The sequence below is a fragment of the Panthera leo genome, chromosome E3 (genome assembly GCF_018350215.1).
Source record: "Panthera leo isolate Ple1 chromosome E3, P.leo_Ple1_pat1.1, whole genome shotgun sequence".
Lineage (NCBI taxonomy): Eukaryota > Metazoa > Chordata > Mammalia > Carnivora > Felidae > Panthera > Panthera leo.
In genome coordinates, this window is record NC_056694.1 from 17389400 (window position 1) to 17413530 (window position 24131).

Here is a 24131-nt window from a genome sequence, read left to right on the forward strand (position 1 = left end):
ACTGCCATCTGGTTCCAGCAAAGAACTTGGGGAAGGGGCTGGGGAAGCCAGAACCAGCTGGGTGGCTACTGAGGATGGAGCAGGTGGGGTGACCTCATTGCCACTGCATGATGTCAGTCCTTCCCTTTTGCTGGATTTCCCAGGATGCCAGAAGCCCAGCAGTAACTGTGGTTCTGGGAAGGGAAGAGAGGCCTGACCTTGGCCCAGCTCTGGCTGACCTTGGTGGGGGATTTCTGGATGACTATTCCTGCCTATTAGGTGACCCAGAACAATGGTGGTTGAGTCTGTAGGTCTACCCACCCCACACTTCAGGTCATCCACTTCCCCCTCTCTTCACTTGCCCCATCCTTTGTCCTCAACCCCCAGCCCCCCACCCTGCTCTTCCCCAAAGATATTCACCAAGCACTTTTGTACAATAAAGTTTAATCACAATTATAAAAATGTGGCGTTGGGTTTGCGCTATTAACATATGTACAATCCAGCCCAACAGGAAGGGCCCGCCCCCCCCACCATCCTGGCCTGGCAGAGCAGGAGCTTCCAGACACCAGGGTGGGAGGGTGACCCACAGGGTCTGGCAGGAACAGAAGATGAGGCAGGGTTCCAGGCACGGAGTCCCTAGGACTGGGGGCACAGAGCCCCCCCCTAGGGGGAGAACATGGCCACTGCCCCTAGAGACCCCCTAAACTGGGGAGGGGTGCACGCAGGGCACAAAGGGGAAGTCCCCATTAACACAAAGCAAGGGGGCTATGCAGCCCCCCAAGAACAGGATCTGTACAGGCCGGCACCCCAGGTTTCCACAGGAAACAGCTGCTGGCAGCTACAAAACATTTACAGCTTCTTCTCCGCAAAGAAAAAAAAGTTAGGGGGTGGGTGGGCAGGGGCGACAGGGGAGGCAGAAGTTGCCTCAAGGGACTGAGGCTCCCTTGCTGGGCTCAGGGCCTCCCAACCCCGTATCTGGAGATGGGGGCATGTGGGCCCTGCTGAGCCCACTAAGGCTGGGGGGCTGGGAGCTCAGGGCACCAAGGGGAATAAATAGGGGCGTGGGCACCAGTCCTGCCCCACCTCAGTTGAGGGAGCCACGGCAGCTCTCGGTGCCACACAGACACGGGATCTTGTTGTCCTCCAACGGGAACTTGTAGTCATAGGTGATCTCCTCATCCACACCGATGGGCTGCTTGGAGTAAATCACAATCTTCTTCTGGGACTCGATGGTGATCACCTTGGCATAGCAGTTGGGCTACAGAAGGGGAGGGCAGTGTGAGCCGTGGCCGCCCTCCACCCCCATGCCCATCCCACCCTGGCCTGGCCCCCCGCGCACCGTGCAGCAGTGGTTGATGAACCTCGCCAGGTTGCCGCACTTGGTAGCATCGATGATGGTGTCGTGGTCCACCCGGAACAGGTAGCTGCTGCCGATGCCTTCCTGCACATAGCGCTTCTCCCGCATGTCGGCCACCATCTGGTAGGATGGGGTGCCGCCACAGTCAGGGTGCTGTCCCTCAGCTCCCTGCCAGACCAGGCCTGACCCCACCAGCCCCCATGAAGGGGATTGGGACAGTCACCCACCTACCACCCTGGGGGCCACATCAACCTGTCCTGGACCTATGTAGCTCTTCTCTGGCTGTCAACCTAAGGCGATGATACTCTCACTGCTTCCAGGAGCCCTCTCTCATAGGGCCTCTCCAACCCTGACACCTTTGGCCGCCACTGTGGTGGTCACTGGGCAGGAGCAGTGGCCACTGGCTCCTCCTGGAGCCTCTGCCTGGCCCCTAGTGGAGCCCCCAGTGTATGGTGGGGCTGGGCCACTTCCCAAGATGACAGTGGCCATTTCATGGACTGACTCCTGTTCATCTCTTCTCCCAGGACCCTCTCTCTCCAAAACAAGCACCCATTGGCTGCCACCTGTCACCATTAGTGCCCACATTCTGTGCAAGGAGGAGTAACTACTTCCCAGGAAATGCACAATAAGGCCCCCTGTATTCTCTTCTTGGGTGATCTCACTCTCTTCCAGGGCTTCAACTGCCAGAAAAGTGGTGGGGACTCCTCCCAAACTTCCATCTCTAGCCAAAATCCACCTCCGTGGAGCTGCTGGGCGTCATCCTCTAGATGTCCCCGGGGCCCTGCAACTCCACATGTGCCAATTGGAACTCATCTCAACCACAGAGCCGCTCCTCCTCACTCCCCACCTCACTGGCAGGCGACCTACCCTAGCTGCTCAGAGCAGCACTGAGAGGTGGCCTCACCTCGCCCTTGCCCTGACTCTCCAGAGCTAACTTGTCGCCGGTCCCGCCAGCTACCTTGGACCCACAGGCTCCTCTGTTACCCCAGTTGCCACTACTTGAGGCCACCAGGGCCTACTGGGATCTCCGCAACAGCGCCCCACTGGTCTTCGTCTCTAGCTGTCCCCTTTGTCCCACCGCAGCCAGTGCCTGGTGCTTCACGGCAGCTTCCCTCCCCTTACCCCTGGCCCCAGCTCACCAACATGGCTCCCAAGCTCCGCGGAGACTGGCTCCGCCTGCCTCTCTAGGGTTATGTCACGGTGACCTCCTTGCCCTCCTTAGACTACCCTGCCTTTTCATGTGCTGCTGGGCAACTGGGAGCATCCTTCCCCTCATCTGAGTCTGGTATCTTCTCATCATCCTTCAGCTCCTGCCTTAAACATCACCGTGCGCCCATCGCTGCTGCCTCCCTGAGCCCCTTTCTGATCAACCGAAGGCCATCCTTTCCTGCAGTTGTTTGTGCAATGCCTGTCTTCCTCCACTAAACTGTGCGAGGTGCTTAAAGGGAGAGAGAATACTGGTCTTGTTTCTTGCTGGATCATCACCATCTAGTTTACTAGTATCCATTACTAACTGTTGAAGGAAGGAAAAACAGAAAGAGGCAGGCTTCACCGACTATGTCCTGGAGCTGGGAGGTTATGTGGGGCTTTATGCAGAGAATGGATGGCATTCATGCCAGCATCCCCTCTGACTGGGGGCTGGATTCGGGGCCTCACCTGGCGGATGTTCTGACCCACGTATTCGATGACCATCTCGTCAGCTGCGATGGGTTCCATGGCAAAGAGTCCCCACTCATGGATCCGGCTCCGGCCGAATCGGAGCTTCTTCTTCCGGAACTAGAGGGCAGAAGGCAGACCGTGCTGCTGGGTGCCTCCCTCAACCTAACTCCTTGCCTTTCCTGCAGACCTCTAGGGCAGGAGGGTTCTTTGGCCACTCACCTCCCTCCATGCCCACCCCTAGGGGACTTCATGATGCTGCCCTCCCACCAAGCCTCTCTTCCCCCAAGTCCCTGCTCTTCACCTTGAGCTGGTTTAGCTTTAGCAGATCACTGTCCATGATGGCAGAGGTGCCAATGGCACTCAGCAGCCGCCGCTGCTCAGACCGGCGCTCCGAAAGCACACGGTTAGTCCCCTGGGAGAAATAGGACAGAGGTGAGGTAAGCGACAGGAGAAACCATGGGAAGAGATCCCAGTGGGCCAGATACGAGGGCAGAGCCTTACCTGAGTGTCCGCTCCTTCTAGCTGCCGGGCAGAAACAGGACACACATCCAGGTACCTGTCTTTTTCCTTCTTGCTGATGGGGTAATAGCCTTCACTTCGGGCTGAGCCTGTCTGGTGCTCACGGGGCCCATCCTGGAGCCGCCGCTTGCGTTTTGGAGTGCTCAGGTTGGTGAGTGCAGGGTGTTAAGGAAGAAAATGGGTTCCTGACTGGCCAGACCCCTGGGGCCCCTCCCCTCTGTCTCCCCAGTCCCAGCCCAAGGAAAGGGTGACTGAACTTAGCTGGAGGTCCTGAGCATATTTAGTGAGGACAGAAAAAGAGAGAGAAGGAAGTCTCAGATCCCACATTTTCTGCCAGAAAAACTTGGGGAGCCAGAGAAGGGGCAGGAGACAGAGAGAAAAGGGTGGCCCGGAAGCTAGAGGAGAAATACCCAAGCTGAATGCGGCAGACAGAACAGGATAGGGAGGGAGATAAAGGTGCTAGCTGCAATCTGAGGGGGACGTTACCCAGCCGTGCAACCCCAGGGAAGCCTGCCCCCACCCCTGGGGCCTGCCTTCCTGTCCAGAGCAGGCCGGCCTTAGGGCCCAGGATATTGGTGTGATGGACCCAGTGGGTGTCGTTAAGCCAGTCAGCCCCGCTTGTCTGCTGCAGTAGCCGCTCGTATGTGAGCCGCAGGTAGCCCATGTCCTCCAAGTCCAGGCCTGAGTTCCAAATGTCATACAGGATGGTCATCTGCTCAAACTCACTGCGGGGCTCGAAGGAGGGGGGTGGAGGGGGTGGGGGGGGGCGGGGGAGGCCGTCTGCGCCGAGCATGAGAGCGGAGGCTGCGACGCCGAACGGCACCCTCCCCGTCACTGCTGCTGCTGCTGCTGCTCTCGGATGACTCTGACTCCTCTTCCTCCTCCTCCTCCTCCTCGCCTTCCTCTTGCTGCTGCTGCTGCTGCTGCTGCTGCTTTGGCTCCTCTGCCTCAGCCACCACCACCTCAGGGGCCTCTAGGACCTCATCTGCTGGGGAGCTGAAGAGGGCTGCAGGGGCAGGAACTGGCTCCACGGGCCGAGGGGCCGGTGTGGAGGGTGGCGGCTTGACGGCCAAGGCGTAGTTGTGCTCCAGGAGGATGTGGCTGAGGAGGGGGCCCGGGCGGTCCGCCTCATCTGATGTCTCTGTGGCCTCCGAGTCATCGCCAGGAGGCAGGGCGGCTGGCCCACGACGGGCTGGGGTCAGGGCCAGGTCGGCTAGCACTGCCAGGTCCACTTCTGTCCCTGGCTCAGCTTCTTCCTCCTCAGTAGAGCGGCCTCGGCCTCCAGCCCTGCTCCGACCTCCTCGGGACACCTCCTCGGGCCAACTCTTGACCAGGGATGCGTGGTCCAGGGGCAGGTTTCGAATGGTCCGCTCCACGGCCCGGGGAACTTTGCGGGAGACGGGTCCAGGAGACTTGATCTGTGGTGGGGCAGCTGGGGGAGGCTCTGGCGCCGGCACCTCCTCCACAGCAGAGAAGGAGACGGTTTTCCGGCGTTTCTTGGGTGGGGGCAGGAGAGGGATAGGAGAGGAGGGGCGCTCGTCAGGGCGGTGGGCGGGGGCTGGGGGACCCGCTGGCGGCTCAGGGGGAGGCTGGGGCACACTGGGAGGTGGTTCCTCGGTGGAACCTGGGGAAGGAAGAACACAGGGAAAAGGAGAGGGTCAGCAACTTGGGCCAACGTCATCAGACAAGAGGTTCCTCGTGGGCAGGGCACCGGCGGCCTCGCTGAGGAGGCCATGTCCAGGCTGCCTTTTGACAGGCTGCACGCTCGCCCCCACTGCCAGGAGACACTTGGGCTCACTCCGCAAACACACTGCTGCCTCCCGGCTGCAATGTCCTCAGCACTGTGGGCTCCCGCGGCAGGAGGAGATTCGACAAACAGCCACTGAGCACCAACTCTGGCAGGCGTGGGAAAAACACGTCAAGCAGACACTTTCAAAACCCTCACAGAGCTTATAATCCAATGGGGACAATGACGGGAAACAAAGGCACAGCCCAAACTGTGAAGAGTCGGGATAGGAGCTCCAGGGAAACAAATACTTAGACTGTAGCCTGTTTACCAAGACTGGTGGTGACTGACTGAACTACGTCCAAGGACTAGGCACACAGGCCAAGACGAGTTCTGCCAGGCAGTGTATAATGAGGATGCAATTAACCAGGCTCTGAATTAAAGTATCCGTTATTTCAACTACAAACAATGTTCTTTCTCTGTTTAGTGAGGTGAGAAAGATACATGTAAAAAGCCAAATCTTTGTATTAAAACACTGCATAAAATTTGTTTCCTCCCCACCACATGCCAAACAGTACTAGAGATTTGCCAAAGTGCACAGGGGTCAAGACTCCCCTAAAGAAGGTGAGAGTGAAGCTGAGATCCTAAGGATGGGGGGAGGGGGGTGTGTGGCCTGGGGAGGGGACACATTGTCTTGGGCAGGCGGTGCTCTCTCCCCAGTCCCCCAGAGACACAGCTTCCCTCTGTTGGGCGTCCCAACAGAGGGTCTGAATACAGCTCAAGCCAGACACATTTCCCTGAGGCAGACCCTGTCTTGCAGACCGACCCTCTCTCTTCCTAGGTTTCAGCCACCAGAACAGGCATGGCCTTTCAGACCCCTGGCCCTTCATTTACGTGGCTCCCTTTGTTTGGAATGCCTCTCTTCTCTTGCACGTTGGGAAAGCTCACATGCAACTTTCAGCCCCAGCTCAACGCCATCTTTGTGAAAGCTTCCCCAGCTTCTTCAGACACTGGTAGTGACTTCCTCTCAGAACCAGAAGGCCAGTGCTTCCTAAGTGCCAGTCTTTTTAGTCTGGCAGCAGATTATTAGCTAATATTTTGTGCCAAGTACCAATATAAGTACCAATTTAAGTCAACATGTGTTGACTACTCATTTCATTCCTGACAATTAGCCCGTGAAATGGGTACTATTAATAAAACCCAGTTTACAGATAAGGAAACTGAGGCAGCGAGAGGTTAATAACTGGCCCAAGGTCACACAGCTCACCCCAGACAGCCTGGGTTGAATTCTGTGCTCTTATCCACCTCCCCATGCTGCTCTGGACATCCTGTAGTGAGGCTCTGTGGTTTCATGTCTTGCTCTAACACTCCCAGAACTAAAGGGCAGTCAGCTCCAGGCCTGACCCAAGCAGGCAGTGATCAACATGTGTCCACTGCCTTAACAGACGTTCCCCAACCAGGCACCCTCAGCAACGTCCTCAGCCTGCTATCTCTTGAGACTCTGGACAGCATCTGGTGTCTCAGCCAGCAGTGAGCCACAGGGTGGTCCTGGGTGTTCGTCCCAGGTCCTCCAGTCTTCTTGCCTCTTCTCCTCTCTGTTTTGGGGCAGCCCTGCCTCTGACCCATCATTCCAACCTAGCTCACTGTGCCCTCTGGAAGTCTGGCTCTTGAGGGAAAAAATTCCCCTCCTGGCTCAGCTTCTTCACATAGATTTTTCTTTTGCTTCCTATCCTGAAAGAAACCTGGCCATACCTTTCATTTAGGGAGACAACTTTTGGGGTACCTTTCTGGTCTACAACTCCCAGAAGCCAATGTTTCTGCTACATGACCTGCCCCACTCCCTGCGCCCATCCATCATTAACTGATGACTACCTGACCCAAAGCAGCCCAACCAGAAACTTCCCTGAGAATAAGGATCTCAGATAGGAATGGGTTTCTCTGCAGCATGGACATCAGCTGGAATAAAGAAGCAGGGGAAGCCCATTTGCAGGAGAAAGGAATGAACCACACCAGAAGATAGAATAAAGGCAAATCGGGGTGCCTCAGTGTCTCAGTTAAGTATCTGACTTCAGCTCGGGTAATGATTTCACGGTTCATGGGTTCGAGCCCCGCGTCGGGCTCTGTGCTGACAGCTCAGAGCCTGGAGCCTGGTTCAGATTCTGTGTCTCCTTCTCTCTCTCTCTCTGTTCCTCCCACACTTGTCCTCTCTCTCTCAAAAATAAACAAACATTTTTTTAAAAAAGAAGAAAAAGAGGAGGCGGAGGCGGCAGAGGGGGAGGGGGAGAGGCAAATCCTAAAGGGTGTCCAGGTCCCATCTTTGGGTTCCACTAAACAAGCCCTCTCTTGCCATCAGGCCACATATCCTCTATCAAGGTGCATCCTGGGAACTCAAATATCCCTATCATTCGGTAAAAGCCAAGAGACCTGCCTCAACCTTCCTCTCCTCTCCCATTTCTGCCATCTACCTAAGGGGCTTTTTTTTTTCTTTTTTTGAGAGCGTGAGAGCAGGGGAGGTGCAGGGAGAGTGAGCGAATCCTAAGCAGGCTCCACACTGCCAGCACAGAGCCTGACACAGGGCTCGAGCCCACAAACTGTGAGATCATGGCCTGAACCAAAATCAAGACTCAGATGCCTAACTGACTCAGCCTCCCAGGCACCCCACCTAAGAAACTCTGATAGCTCACCCATTCACCCCATTCTCCCCTCTCCAGTGCCTGCCTTCATTCATCCTCAGCCAGCCTCCACCAGTCCTGTACCTGACCTTGTTATCCCTGGAATGGTGCCACCTCAGACCCCTACACTCTGACGCCCTGCCCTCTGATCACACTTCCCCAGGTCTCTTCAGTTCACCACATGGCACCACACCTATTCAATTCCCCACCTTCTAGCTCCCTCTAGCCTGTCCTCCTAAATGAGCTGCCTTCCTTCTTGTGCCTGCCTGCAGGGCCCTCACTCTGTCTTCTCCTTTCACGGCACTTTCCACATCCTTCAGCTGCCACAGCCACCCTGTTTGGAGACCTCCAACCCTGACTCTGCCCAACCACTTGTGCTCCCTCCTCTTTCACCCCTGAGCCCCAGTCTCAGCGGGGCATCTGAACCAAGCCCGGGTCCCTTTTCAACCTTATTCCCTTCTCTACTTCCTTCCCCAAGGCTCCTCCTCCAGCCATTCCGTGGAGCTCAGAAAATGCCCTCTAGGTCTGATGCACAGAAGGCCCTCAAGCATGAAATCCCACATCTCCCTGCCTCCCCAATTATGGATGTGCATCAGACCTAGAGTCCACCCCTCTACCCCCAGATACTGCTCTCTCTCTCCTGGCCTATCTATCTGCCTCCTCCTCTCTGCCCTATATCTACATGCTTCAGTCTCACTTATTTTGGAAAACTAAGCCTCCATCAACCCTGTATTCTCTTGCTGTCTCTCCAATCCCAGCTGGGTGACTTCGAGCATCTCACTAAGCTTCAGATTCCTCATCTGTAAAGTGGGAGTAACAGGGATGGAATGAGGACTAAATAAGAAGACAAATCTGCAATGTCCTAGGCCTATAGCCTGGCACACAGGAAGCACTCAAGAAATGTTAGTATTACTCATTACAGCCTATCAACTCTCTCTCTTTTCACAAGAGTAGTCTACCCTTCCAAAAGGCTGGTTATCTCTGTCACCTGCCTTTACTCCTGAACACCCCATAACTTGGCTTCAGTCTGATCTGCTCTATTGAAATTGATAAGGTCACTAGTGACCCCCTAACTGCCAAATCCAGCAGAAGCTTTTCCTATCTTACAACCTTTCTTTCAGCCTGTTGGTACACACCACTCCTTCCCTTTGAAAACTGAGCGTCCTGGTTTCCTTCCTATCTTGCTGATAGCTCCTATTTGGCCTCCTCTGGCTCCCCTTTGCCCACCTGTCTCTTACACAATGGTAAGGCACGAGCCCTTCTCTTGTTCTAGGGTTTATCACATCATTCTAGGGTATACAACGAGCATGTTCACACCCACACTTGCCCTGTTCCCAAGTATTTACATTTCCAGCCCACTGGTTCTTTACACAGCTTCAGATCTACTTTTTTTTTTTAATTCTTTATGTTTTTTTTTCTGATTTTTTAGTTTTGAGAGAGAGAGAAAGAGCATGAGCAGGGAAGGGGCAGAGAGAGAGGGAGACACAGAATCCGAAGCAGGCTCCAGGCTCTGAGCTGTCGGCACAGAGCCCAGCATGGGGCTCAAATCCACAAACCATGAGATCATGACCTGAGCTGAAGTCGGACGCTCAACTGACTGAGCCACCCAGGTGCCCCAGATCTACTGATCCAACTGCCTGTTGGATGTTTCTTACCTGGAGGTCCCAGAGGCATGTCAAAGTCAACCCTAAAGTATCACATCAGCTTTCTTCCTAATTCTGGTTCTCCTCCTTGACTTCCCCTGCCCAAAAAGTAGTTCGACCAAGTGGTTCTATCTCCTAAATTTCTCAAATCCTCATCCCCACTTCTACTCCCTACACCTCACTCATAACCACCTTTGCTTTGGTTCACGCCCTTCACTTACCCACATCCCTTCAAACTCTTACACGGGTCACCCTACCTCCTTCCTCACCTCTCCGAATCTCTCCCTTTCCTGCCAGAATGATCTTTCTGGCAAAATGCAAAACTGACCACATCCCACCCTACTGAGATTGATGCCCTCTGACCACCGACAGACTCTTCTGCTACCGACAGACTCAGGAGAGGCTGGGAGAGGTGTTTTAGGATTAATGAGAGCTTTGACTCGTGAGGTCTGCACCAGAACAGAGTGCACCAGTGCTGGGAGGTCTTCATGTGGTCACTGTCCATCTCAGACCAGATTCTCAGTAATATCTGAGAGATGTCTGGAAGGCCACATGCATTTACGAAGCCTATCTTGAAAACTGACTTATAAATTCCATGCTAAGAACACCCTACTCCAAGTTACCACCATTGGTTCCCTTACTTACTAACTGCAATAGCCTCTTATTCTTCCTCCACAAACTCTGGCCCCTCTCCAAATTTTCTAGGCACTGCTTCTTTTCAGAACACAAACATGATCATGTCACTGCTCTGATGGGATTCCACTGCCCTCAAGATAAAGACCAAATTCCTAGTATGATCTACCCATTTTGTACGACCCAGCCCTTGCTCACCTCTCCAGAAGTCACCCCCGCTTCTCCTCACTCTCCACCATCCAGAAGGTTTCTTTTATGTCTTCCAACATGCTGTTTGCTCTGCCCTCAGGGCCTTTGCACATGCTAGTCATTAATGCCGGCTGCCTGCTTTACCTTGATTTCAGCTCAATGATGCTTCAGCACAGAAGACAGCAAAGATGTCTCCACAGATGTAGTCAGGTTCTCAGAGTCCTCTAGTGTGGTGTTTATCAGTTTGTAACCACAGATTTTCTTAGGTATTTATTACTCAACTAAACTGTCTCTCCCTATAGACCATAAGCTTCAGGATAGTGAGAACAGGACTTATTGTGCCTACCACTGTATCCCTTGCACCTACTGTAAAGTACAGATGACTCTTCAACAACATGGGTTTGAACTGTACGGGGCCACTTACATACACACTTCTTTTGATAAATACAGTAAGGTATCATAAATGTATTTTCTCTTCCTTAAGATTTCAATGACGTTTTTTTTTCTCTACCTTGCTTATTTCTTGTAAAAATACAGCACATAGTACATATAATATGCAAAATATGTGATAACCTACTACTTACGCTATCAGTAAGACTTCCAGTTAATTGTATGCTACTAACAGCTAAGTTTGAGGGGAGTTAAAAGTTATAGGTAGATTTTCGACTGTGCAGGGGGGTTGGTGCCCTTAACCCCTGCATTGTTCAAGGGTCAACTGTACTCAGTAAATAAATACCTACTGCCTGAATGAACAGTTCACTCAGAAGGACAAATTATGTGTATGTGCTATAAAATAACTGAATGTACAAATCCACAAAAGAAAAGATAAAATTAAGTTCCAAGCCAATGCTGTTACTAGTTGCTTTCCACCTATTTGTCCATTTCATCACCTGCAAGTATCCACTACACATTTAAGGCACAGACTCAAGAAAAATAGGAGGAATTTGTTAAATTGGGATTTTCCTTAATTAACTTGGAGACCATTCTGTTTTCCTTGTTAGCCAAACACCCTACCCTGGCTCTGTAAACCACTCATGACAGCAGTTTGAATGTGGCCATAAATGGCTCCAAGGAAGGACTGACAGGAGATGGTGACTTTCGTTTTCAAAGTCACATACTTGTACATAATTAAAAACTGCTAACCCTGTCACTGTTCTCACAAAGACAGATAGACACATAAACAGAGACCAAATGAACAGCTCAGCATCACCTACCTACAGGTCTTGCCGGAGACTTCTCCTGTTCAGGGAGAGGCGTGACTGGGGAGCCTGCAACCCGCTCTGGCTCGGGCTCTTCCACAGGCGCTGGCAGGGGCGCAGGGACATCTCTGGGGGGAGGGGACGTTGAGGGTATGGTTGCTGGCTGCTCCTCTTCCTCTTCTTCTTCAGAGGAGGACTCAGATGATGAGGAGGATGAGGAGGATGAGGAGGAGGAAGATGAGGACGATGACGAGCTGGATGAGCTGCTGCTCTCGGAGTCTGACGTGCTATCATTTTCACCATCTGAGTCGGCATACAGAGAACATTTGGAGGACGAATCGCTTTCCCCGTCCTCGCCTGGAAATCCAGAAGGGGCAATCAGGCGAGGTGGGAACACCCCTCCCTTGGTCAAGCCATGGGTTCATTCACTGACTCCCTACCATGGACAGGTTAGGCACTGTGCTAGGTGCTGGGAAGTCCAACCCTCAAGGAGTTGAATAAACACACTACTTGTTCACGGTGAGATAAACCTCAACATGAAAGGCTAGGGGACCATGGCAAAGGGAAGTCCTGGATTCTACCTGGAAGATCCGGTCAGGGAAGGGATCCCTGGGAGGGAGATGCTGAAGTCAAGAAGGACAAGTAGAAATACACTAAGCAGGGGCGCCCGGGTGGCTCAGTCGGTTAAGTGTCCGACTTCGGCTCAGGTCATGATCTCACAGTTCATGAGTTTGAGCCCTGCGTTGGGTCTCTGTGCTGACAACTCAGAGCCTGGAGCCTGCTTTAGATTCTGTGTCTCCCTCTCTCTCTCTGCCCCTCCCCCACTCGCATTCAGTCTCTCTTTGAAAAATGAATAAACATTAAAAAAAAAAAGTACACTAAGCAGACACGAGGGCTGAACAGGGATGTCAAAGGTGAGGGAAGGTGAGACACCTGGAGACCAGTAAGCGGTCTGCTTTAAGCTTTTCCCAAAGTGGGTCTTATAAATGCTGCCTAGACGACAGACTCATAAAAAGGACTGTAGGATAACAGAAGCTTTAAAAATATATGTTTTATGCCTCTGGGAAAGGGCAATACACTGGAAGAATTCTGTAAGAAGTTAAGAAATTTGAAGTGTCTGAGGAACACAACTGGATAAATTAGAATAGACAGTGCTGGTGGCCAAGGATGGGTCTGGAGAATGGCAAGATAGAGCTGAACACATAAATGGGAGCTAGGTTCTAAATGGCCTAACGTATCAAGAGGAGGAGTCATCTTATAGAAAATAGGGCGCTAGGAATCGACTTTATGGAGGAAGTCACAGGGTCAGGTGTTCGCTGAAGAAAAGAAAATGCCATTGGTAGACTGGAAAATGGATTGGAATGGAGGAAGAAGGATGGAAACAAAGACGAGGTAATCAATCAAAACTGCTGCAGAAGATTCTAACTGAGAAAAGACAGAACAGCAGGAACAATAAAGGCAACAAATCCAAGAAACACTGAGGTGGTGAAACTGACAGAAAGCAGTGACAAAATGGATGTACAACAGTCTGCCCCCTTAGAGAAGGTGACCCTGCCCTCTTCTTTCCTGAAAAGATAGGCTCTCAGATCATCATTCTCCCATCTGGCCTCTGCTGAAATGGCACCTCTCAGAGGCACTCCTTCTCCAAGAGATCTAGAACAGCCCATCTTTCCCCAGCTCCCCCACCCGTTACTCTCTACCCCAGTAACCTAGTTTCCCTTCTGCAACGTATGTATCTCTGAGGTGCTATTATCTGTTCACTCGTCAAGTCTCTTCCTCCCCTCCAACTGATCACAAGTTGCATGAAAGATGTGTCCCCAATACCCAGAACAGCGCCTGGTACACAGTAGAGGCTCAACAGCGATTTCTGAACAAATGAATGAGAAGAAAGACTAAACCGTATATCCAAGACTCAATGGATGTGGAGGGAGGAGGTGTTCAACTGAAGAGCAGAGCAGTGTCTGGTGATGGCAGCTAAGGGGAGAGGGGAGGAAGGGGAAGCATGGCTCGGTGGCTGGACCTTAAAGGAAGAGCAGTGCTCAAAGGCAGAAAGGCATGGTCTGGTAGTTATCAAGGACTGGCAGGAGAACATGGACCACTTATCTTGAGGGGTTGGGCAAATTAAGTACATTCTGCTAGGCTGTCTTCAGAAAGGAGCAAAGTTTCAGTATAGGAGGTAAGCAGAAGGGAGTGTTCTGGGTATTGGACTTACTGTTTACAATGGGCCAAGCGTTCCAAAGGATAGGGCTAAAGGACAGCTGCTTTTGGGAAAGGCAAAGGTGGCCAATAAATCTAGCATGAAATTTCTGTGGACTCAGGGAAGCGATAGACAGGCAGCTGAATTCCTTCCTCCCTGAGCCAGAATTCTACTGTATTCTGTCTGTACCTACCATCTGATGCCTCTGTCTCCTTCTTTGTAGTATCCATAGCTTCCTCACGTTCTTCATCGTCTTCATCTTCCTCATCATCCTCCTCATCCTTAAAGAAAAGGACAAACAGGGACTAACAGGAGAAGAACAACTGTCCTTCCGGAGGCACAGCTACCTGGGCTCCAGCCCAGAGAGAAGGTGGCTGTGGTGACAGGAACTCAGCAAGTAGGCTTTTGGCAAGAACCGGGCGCCCCTCACCTTCTCTGAGGAGGACTCCTGGGATGCTTCCTCCCCTTCACTGTCCAGAGCAAAGGATTTGCGGTGCTTGCCCTGGGTCTTGCTTCGCTCTTCATCTCGTTTTGGGGGCTTGGTTCCCGGACGTCCCGGCTCTCCAGCCTCCTTCTCTCGCTCAGGGTCTAGGTGCATGTGAGTGGCCGTTAGAGCAATTTACCATCAGCAGTTAACAGTCCCCATTCCCCTGGCCCAAAGGAGCTTTTGCACACACCACTGCTGATCTTCCTGACAGTCCGACAAGACAGACCTCATTTTACAGACAAGAAGCTGAAGCTCAACAGAGAAAAACCCAAAACCCCAGAGCTACCTGTAACATTTTATAGAGTTTAAACATACTGCACCCGTTTTACCTTTCATCCTTTTCTGGGTTGGGTGGAAGAGGGAGAGGACTGGTTATGCCTGACCAAGAAAACAGTACTAAGGTAAATGGGTCTCCAGGGAAGCAAATCGGACTCAATAAGGAAGTTTCCTAGCCACGTAAGCTGTCAACCAATAGCTCAGACTTAGGGAAACTGGGAGGGAGGTTGCAGAAGAGCTTTAGATGGGGAACTTGGGCAGATGACCTGTTAAACCCTGAAATCCTACGACTCTAAATGTTGAAAGTATTTCCATTTTACAGGGGAAAACTGAAAATACAGAAAACTTCAATCAGCACGCCAGAGTAAGAACCACAACTAGAACCCAGGAATGACCCCATCTTAAGCTTCTCACACATCTCAGAACTGCTTTCATTTAACCTTGCACCAAAACCTCTACTTGGCTACTTGCCCTCCGACATCTTCACCCTTTACCTCTGCTTATTACTTTCCTATCAGAAGCTAGCACCCTTTCCCTTTTCTCCTTCCATCTGACTTCCCACTCACCATCTTCATCCTCCTCAGCTGGAGTGGAGGGCCGGGGCCTCTTTTCCTCACTGGCCTCTGAAATTTCCGAAGGCTCTTTTCGCTTTACCTGGGGTGCCGGAAGAGACAGAGGCTGTTTAGAACTCAAACTCTTATGGTTCCCAACCACCCCTACCCCAAGGAAGGGAACTCCCACCCTGCTGTCTCCTCCCTACTAGGCAAGACCAGTTCTGGGTACCTTGAAAGAAGGCAGCCGCAGGGCCCCTCGCAGCCCTGACCCAAAAGCGAAGGCCTCGATGCCCGTGGTACCCCCACTCTTGGCCCAGTCTACGAGGGACAGCAGGCCTGGCTCTTTGAGTTTTGTCTTCTCTTTATCCTCCTCCTTGGCTTGCTGTTTGGCTGCATTCTGGAATGGCTGCGGGCAGTAGGGGGACTGAGCCCCAGAACCCAGGCGTTCCCTCCTGCCTCCTGCCTGAGAACTACTCCCAGGTCCCAGGAATACAGAAATGCATCTACTCACTCCTCTATTTGACACAGATCTATGCCACACCCCCCTTGCACCAGCCCCCGTACAGACATTTCTTCAAAGTCTGCTCATTGAGTCCATCCCCCTTTATTATTCCTAGTCTACAGATGGACACATTGAAGACTGAAGCCCAGAGAGACTTAAGGGCCTCGTCTGCCAGAAGCATGCAAACAGTAGAGCTAGAACAAAGCTCCTCTGACTCTAAAGCTTATGTTTGTTTTGTTTTGTTTTTCTGCAAGCAAGCGAGCGAGAGAGAGAGAGAAAGAGAAAATCTTAAGCAGGCTCCACGCCCAGTGTAGAGACCAATGCGGGGCTCCATCTCACAACCCTGAGCTCATGACCTGAGCCAAAATCAAGAGGTGAACACTTAACCGACTGAACCACCCAGAGGCCCCTCAAACTTATGCTTTCCTACTGTTCCACTTGCCCCAGTTCTCCTGCTCAACCACTGTGCCCCATCAAGTGGCTACACAGTCTCTCTCTCCACTTGCCTTGATCGTCTCTATTTTTTACTTTGAGCTGTGTAGCCTGGAAAAGCCAGAAGTCTACTTCCTCCAATGGAGCCCCAGGTTTTCCCTAGTCCCAAGCACTGGCCCTCACCTTGGCCTTCTCTTCCTTGCTCTCCCACCACTGGTCAAAGGCTCCAAAGGCCACATTCTCCACCATCTTGCGGTTGAGGTCTCGCTGCATGATGCTCTTCATCTCTTGGACTAGGGTGGCCAGCACACGCCCCACGGTGCCTGCTGACGGTAGGGCCTTGCCCTCTGCCAGCTCTGCTTCCTCCCTGGGAGGTAGCCGGGCCTCTTCTCCAGAGACCGAGGAGGAGGGCAGGGGCTCAGCTGCCATGGGCAAAGGCAGGTGGTATGCCTCCCGGGAATATGCCCCTCGGCCTTCTTGCCCTTGTGTGTACAGAGCGTAGGGTAAGCCGTAGGCTGCCTCTTGGGGGGGTGGGAATGGGAGGAAGGCCTCCCCAAAGGCCCCACCAGGGGGGCCAGCTGAGGCAGCAGTCAATCCCTTGCCCTGCCGCAGCTGATGGAGCCGAGTTAACATCTGGGTCTGCATCTGGAAGGACATGGGCATCCCTCCCCACTGAGCCCCAAGTCGATCCATGAGCTCTAGGGAATTCACAAAGTCATAAATGTGGGGGGGTGGCGGAGGAGGTGGGGGGTACTCAGGGGGTGGTGGCCCATCAGGGCGTGGTGGGAGGAGGTAGGCAGGCTGGTGGGGAGGATAACCAAGGGGTAGGGAAGCCAGGTAGGGAGGAGGAGGAGGGGGTGGTGGAGGAGGGGGTGGAGGCTGCTGGGGGGGTGTTGGGGCCGGAGGGGGTGAACCGCCCCTGTCATCATCAGAGATCTCCATATCCTCTCCCGAAGAGCACGGAGAAGCCTGTAGGAATACAGAGGAGGGTCACATGAAACTTCTGCCTTTCCATGGGCTTTTCCTCAAATCCCTGTTCTCTTATCGAATTCCCTCCCCCACCCCACCAGACCCAACCCTGCCTCCCAGATCCCAGTCATCTCTGCTGGCTAACCCCAAACTCACCTGGTTCTGTCCGTTGGCCTTGGGAGACTCCCGGGTAACCCCTGGTTCCCCACTCCCTGTAGGTGCCACATCCTCAAAATTAGCTGGGGCTGGAGGGGGCGTGCAGGGCCCATGACCTGACCCAGAAGGCACCTCACTCCCTATGTCTCTAGACCCAGGGCCTGTGGTGCTGTTCTCTTCCTCTTCCTCTGTGTCAGAGGCCAGGAACGAAAACTTGGAGCGCTGCTCCTTCAGCAACATCTCAATGCGGGAATCCAAGCTGCTATGCTGAGCGAAGGGCACACTCTCATTGGTGGTCTCTGGGGCTGGGGAGCCGGAGCGGGCAGGTGAGGCTGGGCGGGGGGAGGTCCGAGCTTCTTCTCTCTCAGGGCTGGGCCCTCCCCCACCCCCGCCTCCACCAGGTTCTGGAGGCTCCGGGGGTGGAGCTTCTGAGGCAGGAGGCCGGTAGTCCTGGTCAGCAGGCCGGCTGGGCTCAGGGGGCAAGTAGGAGGTGTAGGAAGGTGGGAAGCGCTCAGCTGCATTTTCAGCAAAAGATGCCCCAGGGGGCTCCTCCCGAGTTGCGCGGCGGGGAGGGTAGGAAGCATGGCGTTGGTAGCGATTCCAGCTTTCATAGTACGCTGGGTAGTTTGAGTCAGTACCACGAAAATGAGAGGATGAGGACGAAGAGGAGGATGAAGAGGACGAGGACAACGAAGAGGAGGAGGAAGATGAGGAGGAGGACGAGGCAGTGGCTGCAGTAGTGGCGGAGGCAGCTGTAGAGGTGGTCGTGGGGGCTGAAGATGCAGAGAAATGGCGGCGGGAAAAAGAATCTTGGTAGCTGTTCTCTGACCGCCGAGGCTTGAAGGAGGTTGAAGTGGTGCTGGAGAAAGAGTGCAGGAGTTAGCTAGGTTCAGTTCTGTAGGACCAAACCCTAGTGTCCTGGTTCTCAGTACCCAGGCGCCCTTGACACTGCCCCCAAAGGAAGATCTGTCGGGTTTCTAGCTAGACAGGGGGTTCCCTGTGGACAGGGATTCCATTGGCTGAATCCATAAGAGAAACCAGTACAAATTACTCCCAACTCCCTTTTAGGGAGACTCCAGGTTTCTTCTTTCTAGTGTCAACTCCCAGAATCTGGGGGTCCCAGAGGGTGTTTACTCTGCACCTGCTGGAGTAGGCAGAGTCCTGAGAGTAGGGGGTGCTGCCCCGAGATGTGTAAGGGGTTCCTTGGGAGGACTGAGGGGTGAATTGGCCAAAGGAAGATGGGGTGTCTTGTCGGCTGCTGGAGAAGCTTGTGTCCTGGGAGCAGGGGGTGCCATTGCCAGGAGTGCCCACCCCAGCAGAGCCCGCCGGGTAAGCAGCCGTGTCAGAGGAGGAGCGGCGGCGGGATTCAGTCTAGAGGGCAAAAGTAGAGCACGGAGAAAAGAAGACATCAAGTACCATATAACAACTTGCCCTTCCCCAAACCAAGAACCTCAGTTCCCTGTCTTTTGAAAGCATCTCTGCATCTTTTCTTGGCTCTTGCCATCCTTAATGGAAGTCCAGAACCTCCCAAATACTGTTCCTGGCACCCAAGCACTGTGCCCACGTGGCTAGGGCTGTGGCAACAAGCTTCTTACCGTCTCAGTGGCTGCACCAGAGCCCTGGAACTTCTCGCTCAGCGCCTTGCCCCCAGTGGGCACCGTCTGAGGGGTGTAGGAGCCATTGACTATCAGTTCATAGTATTTCATTCGTTGTTGTCCTGGAGGGAGGAAAATGGGAGCCATCAAGAGTCAGATGGAAGAAACAACTCCTTCCTTCTTTGGCTTTCCCATTTCTTTCTCAGGCCTCAAGTTTCCTATAATTTCTTGGAGTCCTGGGTTCAGGGATTTCAGGTCTTCTACCTTGTCTCTACCTTTGGGACCTCCTACCTCATCTCTACCTAATGATACAACAACATACTGAACGGCACTTTACAATCTATAATCAAACATCTTCACTCATAAATTAGTAATCTAAGTTGGATAATCACCAGGAGAGAAAGGCATCAGTACCCCTATTTTATAGGCTCAAAGAAAATTGACCTGCACAAAGTCACAAAGTTGGTCAGTGGCAGACTGGAATTCAAACCCAGGTCGTCTGATGCTAGATCCCACCATGCTCTTCATCCTACAAACTAAAGGTTGCAAAATGGCAGCCTGAGGGCTAAATCCAGTCCACAGTTGTGTTTTATTTGCCCTACACAATCACTTAAAAATTTGGCGGGGGGGGGGGGGGGGGGGGGGGGATTTTCAGCACTTAAAAACAATGAGATTTCACACAAAAACCTAGATTCCTGGCTTAATATAAAAACACTATTTGGCAACAGTTTTCATTCCCAAGTGCAAACTGGCTAATACCAACTAATAGCCGTCTCCTTCAGATGACAGTGTACTCTACAGTCCCCGACTCCTCCCTACTGTTTCTCAACACAGAAACCCAGACTGCTTCACTTATCTGTACAGGTCCCTATTCTCGATCCAAAATTTCAAAACCCCCCAAAACTTAAAACCAAACATTTTTTTGAATTTGGTCTCAAAACTTGATCTGAACTGAGGCTATTTACTAGGTTTTATTGATGCTACCTAGTATAACCCTTCATTTGTTTTCTTACAAACATGTTACATGCTAGACTGTAAGATGCTACCCAACCTTGCCAAGGACCCCCCCCCCCCCCCCCACACACACACACGAAACACATAAAAACCACAATCCCTCTGTAAAATTCTGATTTCACAAACACATCTGGCTCCAAGAATTGCAGATGAGGAATCATGAACCTGATCATTCACCTGGCCCCAACAGGCATTTGCATATAAAGTCTCTGCTGGAACCCAACCTTAGGCAGTAGGCAAGAGAGCCCTCACCTTTGATGTCGAGCTGGGCGTGGATGATGTTGCCCATGACGGAGGTAAGGTGGAGGTTTTTGACTGTTTCCTTGGCTCCCCGAGTGCTAGTGAAGAGCACGCGGGCCAGGCCCAGGTGCTTGCGAGTACGGGGGTGAAGAAGGATCTCCACCTCTTCCACCTCACCATACTTTCGGCACATATCCTTTAAGAAGGTCTCCCGCACATTGTCATTCAGCCTCGCGAAAGTCACTTCCTTCAGAGGGATCTGTCCGATATAGAACTCATCCAGCTGTGGAGAAGACAGGAGTCTTGAATCTGGGGTCTCAATACTGACTACTGTTCCTTTGCCTTTTGGGAACTTGGTTCAGAGACGACTGAGAAACACAGGCAAAGGAATGGGGAAGAGGGGCTCCGACAGGTGATAGATACGTCAGTCTGACCTCTCTCTGCTCTGAGTTCTTCTCATCACAGAATAATACAAGAAATCAGGAAAAGAAACGTACAACTGAGAAATAAGTATACGTCAAAGAAATTAATTGTAGAAAATAATTTAGTAGTTCAGCTTTTACCATGGACTGGGCAACAGAAATACAAAGATGAAAAAAAAAAAGATTCCTGTTCAGGAAAGCAGACAAGACATATATACGTAGTCACTGTTGTGACACAAACGTCCGCAAAAGTGTAGACAGGGTGTTTAGGAACCCAGAGAAGAAAAGTGTTGTTCCGAGTGGAGGCAAGGAAGAATTCACAAAGATGGTGTCACTCCTATTTGACTTTTTGGGTAACAAGAGTTCAAGAGGTGACAAGGACTTAAGACATGAAACTATAAAATAACTTGGCATTTTCTAGAAACTGCAAAACGTATACTAGAGTAGAACACAGATATACAGCATCAAGGCAGGAGATGAGGCTTAGCCAAATCTATAATCATATGTGCCAATGCACAAAAACATGGACTTGACAACAAAAAAAATGTAAAAGCCAAATAAAAAATACAAATGGCAGGAGCCATCTGTGGTGGAGCATGAAATGGGAAAAGAGAATGGAGGCAAGAAACCCCATAAAATGAATACAGAAATTGTGTTAGAAAATCAGCAATGGAAACAAAAGAATTAAAATAAAAAGGAAATGTGTTTAGAAAAGAATCAGCAAGACTTGGTGATAGATTATGTAATAAAAAAGAAGACAATCATAGGATGACTCCCAGGTTCCTAGTTTGTGCAGCTAAGTACATGGTATTACCATTACCTTACAAATATTTACTTAATAAACAAGAATAAAGAATTAGTGAAGAAAACCAAGACCCATCAGTTTTCGAGAGCCAGTCCAAGGCCTGATGAGTATCCTGCCTACACAGGGAAAGAGGAATACTTTGAGGAAACAAGATGGATCAAGGCACCAAACGAGGAGTGAAGAGCAGAGAACTCCAAGGATGGTGTTCCTGGCCTTGTCGATACCCTTAATCGTTGAGAAACTGGCATATCACACCAGGGCACTGTCATGCTGTGACATGGACTACACAGTGATAGGTACAGCAAAGAAATGTGCCTTTACTTCATCCTTCAAGAAGTCAGCACTCCTGCTTGAGACACCTAACCTATACCTTTCTACAAGATAAACACAACTCCTCTCCAGAACAACTCAGTCTCACAGCCTCCGAGCTTTTAAGACTTGATTGTGATCCTTTCATAGGAAAACCACTTTTATCAGGTTATGTTGAGACAAAAACTGCCAGGATGGATCCTCCACACCTCCCAAGGGCCACCACACCAGGGTCTAGCAGATACATACCTTAAACTTAGGGACTGGGAGGGAAAAGTCTCTGTTTTTGGACCTGACGTGGCATCGGGGGTCTTGGAGGTCTTCGACTGGTATGTATTTTGAGTCCTAGGAATGAAAGCAGGAACAGAAAGACAGCTCAAGGTGAAACTGTTGAGTTCTAGGAAGCCCATTTGGAGACTCACATGCAAAAGAGCTGAGTTCTGGTTGCACACTTTTAAGAAAGGCAGTCTATGGGTATGGGAGTTCAGGATGCTGAACAGAGGTAACAGAGGAGAATGGGGCCTGGAGTTCCCTAGATGACAAGGCCTGGGACACTCACGTTGACACTGAAGTGGACTCCATCATAGCGGTACACCTTTTGAGAAGGCCTGCGCAAGGCAGGGTCCAAGGCAGGATCCACGATGAGCTTGTAGTTCCGCCACTGGAAGCTCGGGGCTTTCTGCCCATCTCCCCCACCTTCCTGATCCATCTTTGCTCATTTACACTGTCAGGAAAAAGGAATAGGCAAAGGGGGTTCAGGGCTTAGGCCTGACCCCCTTGCTGCCCCTCACCGACCAGCCCAGACTTCAGGTCCGCTCATCACCCCAGTTTCCACACCTCACCATGACCCGTGGCTCCCCCAGATTTTCCCCCAAGTACCCTCTCTCACAACACCCCATTCTCTCTCCACCTCCCAACTCTCCCCTCAGGCCCCCAGGCCCATCTCGCGCCCCCTTACCTTCCCGCTCTGCTTAGCGCGCGCCCCACTTGGCCTCAGAGCAAGACCCCTCCCCCGCCCCCTGGCAGGCCCCGCCCCCTCCCGCCTCCTCACCGGCCAGCGGCCCGGGCCAAGCCCGGCTCTCGCTCCCACACACCCGCTTGCGTCCCCGCGCCCCGATCCTCTGGCCAAGAGGTGGCACCTCTTCGGGGCGTTGGAAACACCGCGAGACCGAGCTCGAGACCCGGCTTCGGCCCCGAATCCGGGCGGGGGGGGGGGGTGGTGGGGGGGGAACGCGCGCCGCTGCCCTCTCCTCCCGCCCCGGCGCGTTCTGCCCCCCCATCTCCGCGCACGCGCGGCGAGGCCTCACTCACCCGCTCGTGGCGAGCGGCTCCCCCTCCCCCCACCCCGCGCGGCACCTCAGCGGCGCGAGGCGGCGGCGGCGGCGGCGGCGGCAGCGCGAGACCCGGCCCCGCAGCGGTGGCGGCGGCGGCGCCCCCCCACCACCACCTCCCCGGCGCGCGCACCAAACACCACCGCCACCTGCGCGAGGCCCAGCGGGCACAGCGTCTACATTCGCACTTTCGCCACGGGTGCCGCCGGGAGACCCACGGGGCCGAGGAAAGCGGCTTCGCCTCGGCCGGCGCCCTTTAAGGCTCCAGAGTTGCGGCCCAGGGAGCCTGGAGATTGGCCGCATTCCCCGGAGAGTGGGCTTCACCACGACTACCCAGCTGCTCTGGCCTGGGGTCCTTGACGAATCGGCGGCGACGAAAGCAGCGACTAATCCCTGAGGAAAAGGGGGCGGGGCGGAGGGGAGGAGGCCAGCCAGAGCTGGGGAGATTTGAGTGGCGCGTTGAACAGGCGCAGATTCGTCAGGCGGGCGGGGCGAATCGGTGGATGGGATGCGCGCTCCTTTGCTCTTCTTTCCTGCCCCTTCCTTGTGCGGCCAAAGGCCTGAAAGGCTGCAGATTCGCCACAGGTCCTGTGGTCCTGGCCTCAGCTGTCGCCTCCCTTCACCCGCCTTGGTGGAGTCAAGAAAATAATGCCCGGTTAGCCAAGCCCCGTTGGCAGAGTTGGCCACTTTTCCCGGATCTTTCTTACTAGCAGAGCTTGGGGAATGCCCAATTTCGACCCCGGAGAAATGGCTACAGCCCAAAGCTGCTTTCGGAGGCCGATGAGAATTTCCAGCCTGGTATAGAGAGGCCCGAGTAATTCTGAAGAGCTGGCCTAGCGAATCTGCGGATCCTCCAGTGGGCGGAGCCAACGCTCGGCGCGCAGAGGGCGTGGCCAGGGCGTGTAAAGCCCGGCGTCGCGGGGGCGCTTCCTGTAGGACCCACCGAAACCGTGCGGGCTGGGAGGGGCGCCCAGGAGATGGAAAAATACAAGTAACAGCGGTGACTCAGGCCGTTTGCCTGGCGTCGCACACAATGCCGGGAACGTTTTCCTTTCGCTGTCCCCTTGGGCCCCAGCTGTTTCAGATGCCCATTTGACAGATTGGGAGACTGAGGCCTGCAGAAGGTGCCGCATTTTACCTATAATCGAGCCGCCATTCGTAATTAAATTCGAGGCTGCCTCAAAGTTCTGTGAAAAGTCTTGGGGGGCATAAAGGTCTTAGAACAGGTCTCGTGAAAAATAAACTAGTACCTACTGGAGCTAGGCT

The 24131-nt window shown here is 52.9% G+C and overlaps 1 protein-coding gene across 1 annotated transcript; it reads right to left on the reverse strand.

Annotated features, from left to right (window-relative positions):
- Window positions 1–421: 421 nt before the first annotated feature.
- On the reverse strand, window positions 422–22876 carry SETD1A (SET domain containing 1A, histone lysine methyltransferase). The gene is given in 20 exon segments (XM_042921866.1): window positions 422–1237; window positions 1319–1456; window positions 2993–3112; window positions 3297–3407; window positions 3497–3669; window positions 4088–4280; window positions 4282–5138; window positions 11592–11933; window positions 13967–14054; window positions 14204–14361; window positions 15103–15190; window positions 15320–15496; window positions 16208–16993; window positions 17150–18008; window positions 18291–18520; window positions 18745–18866; window positions 20011–20281; window positions 21784–21879; window positions 22094–22258; window positions 22846–22876. Coding segments are annotated over 19 exon segments (5133 nt in total). The 5' UTR covers window positions 22244–22258; window positions 22846–22876; the 3' UTR covers window positions 422–1063.
- Between the last annotated feature and the right edge of the window lie 1255 nt (window positions 22877–24131).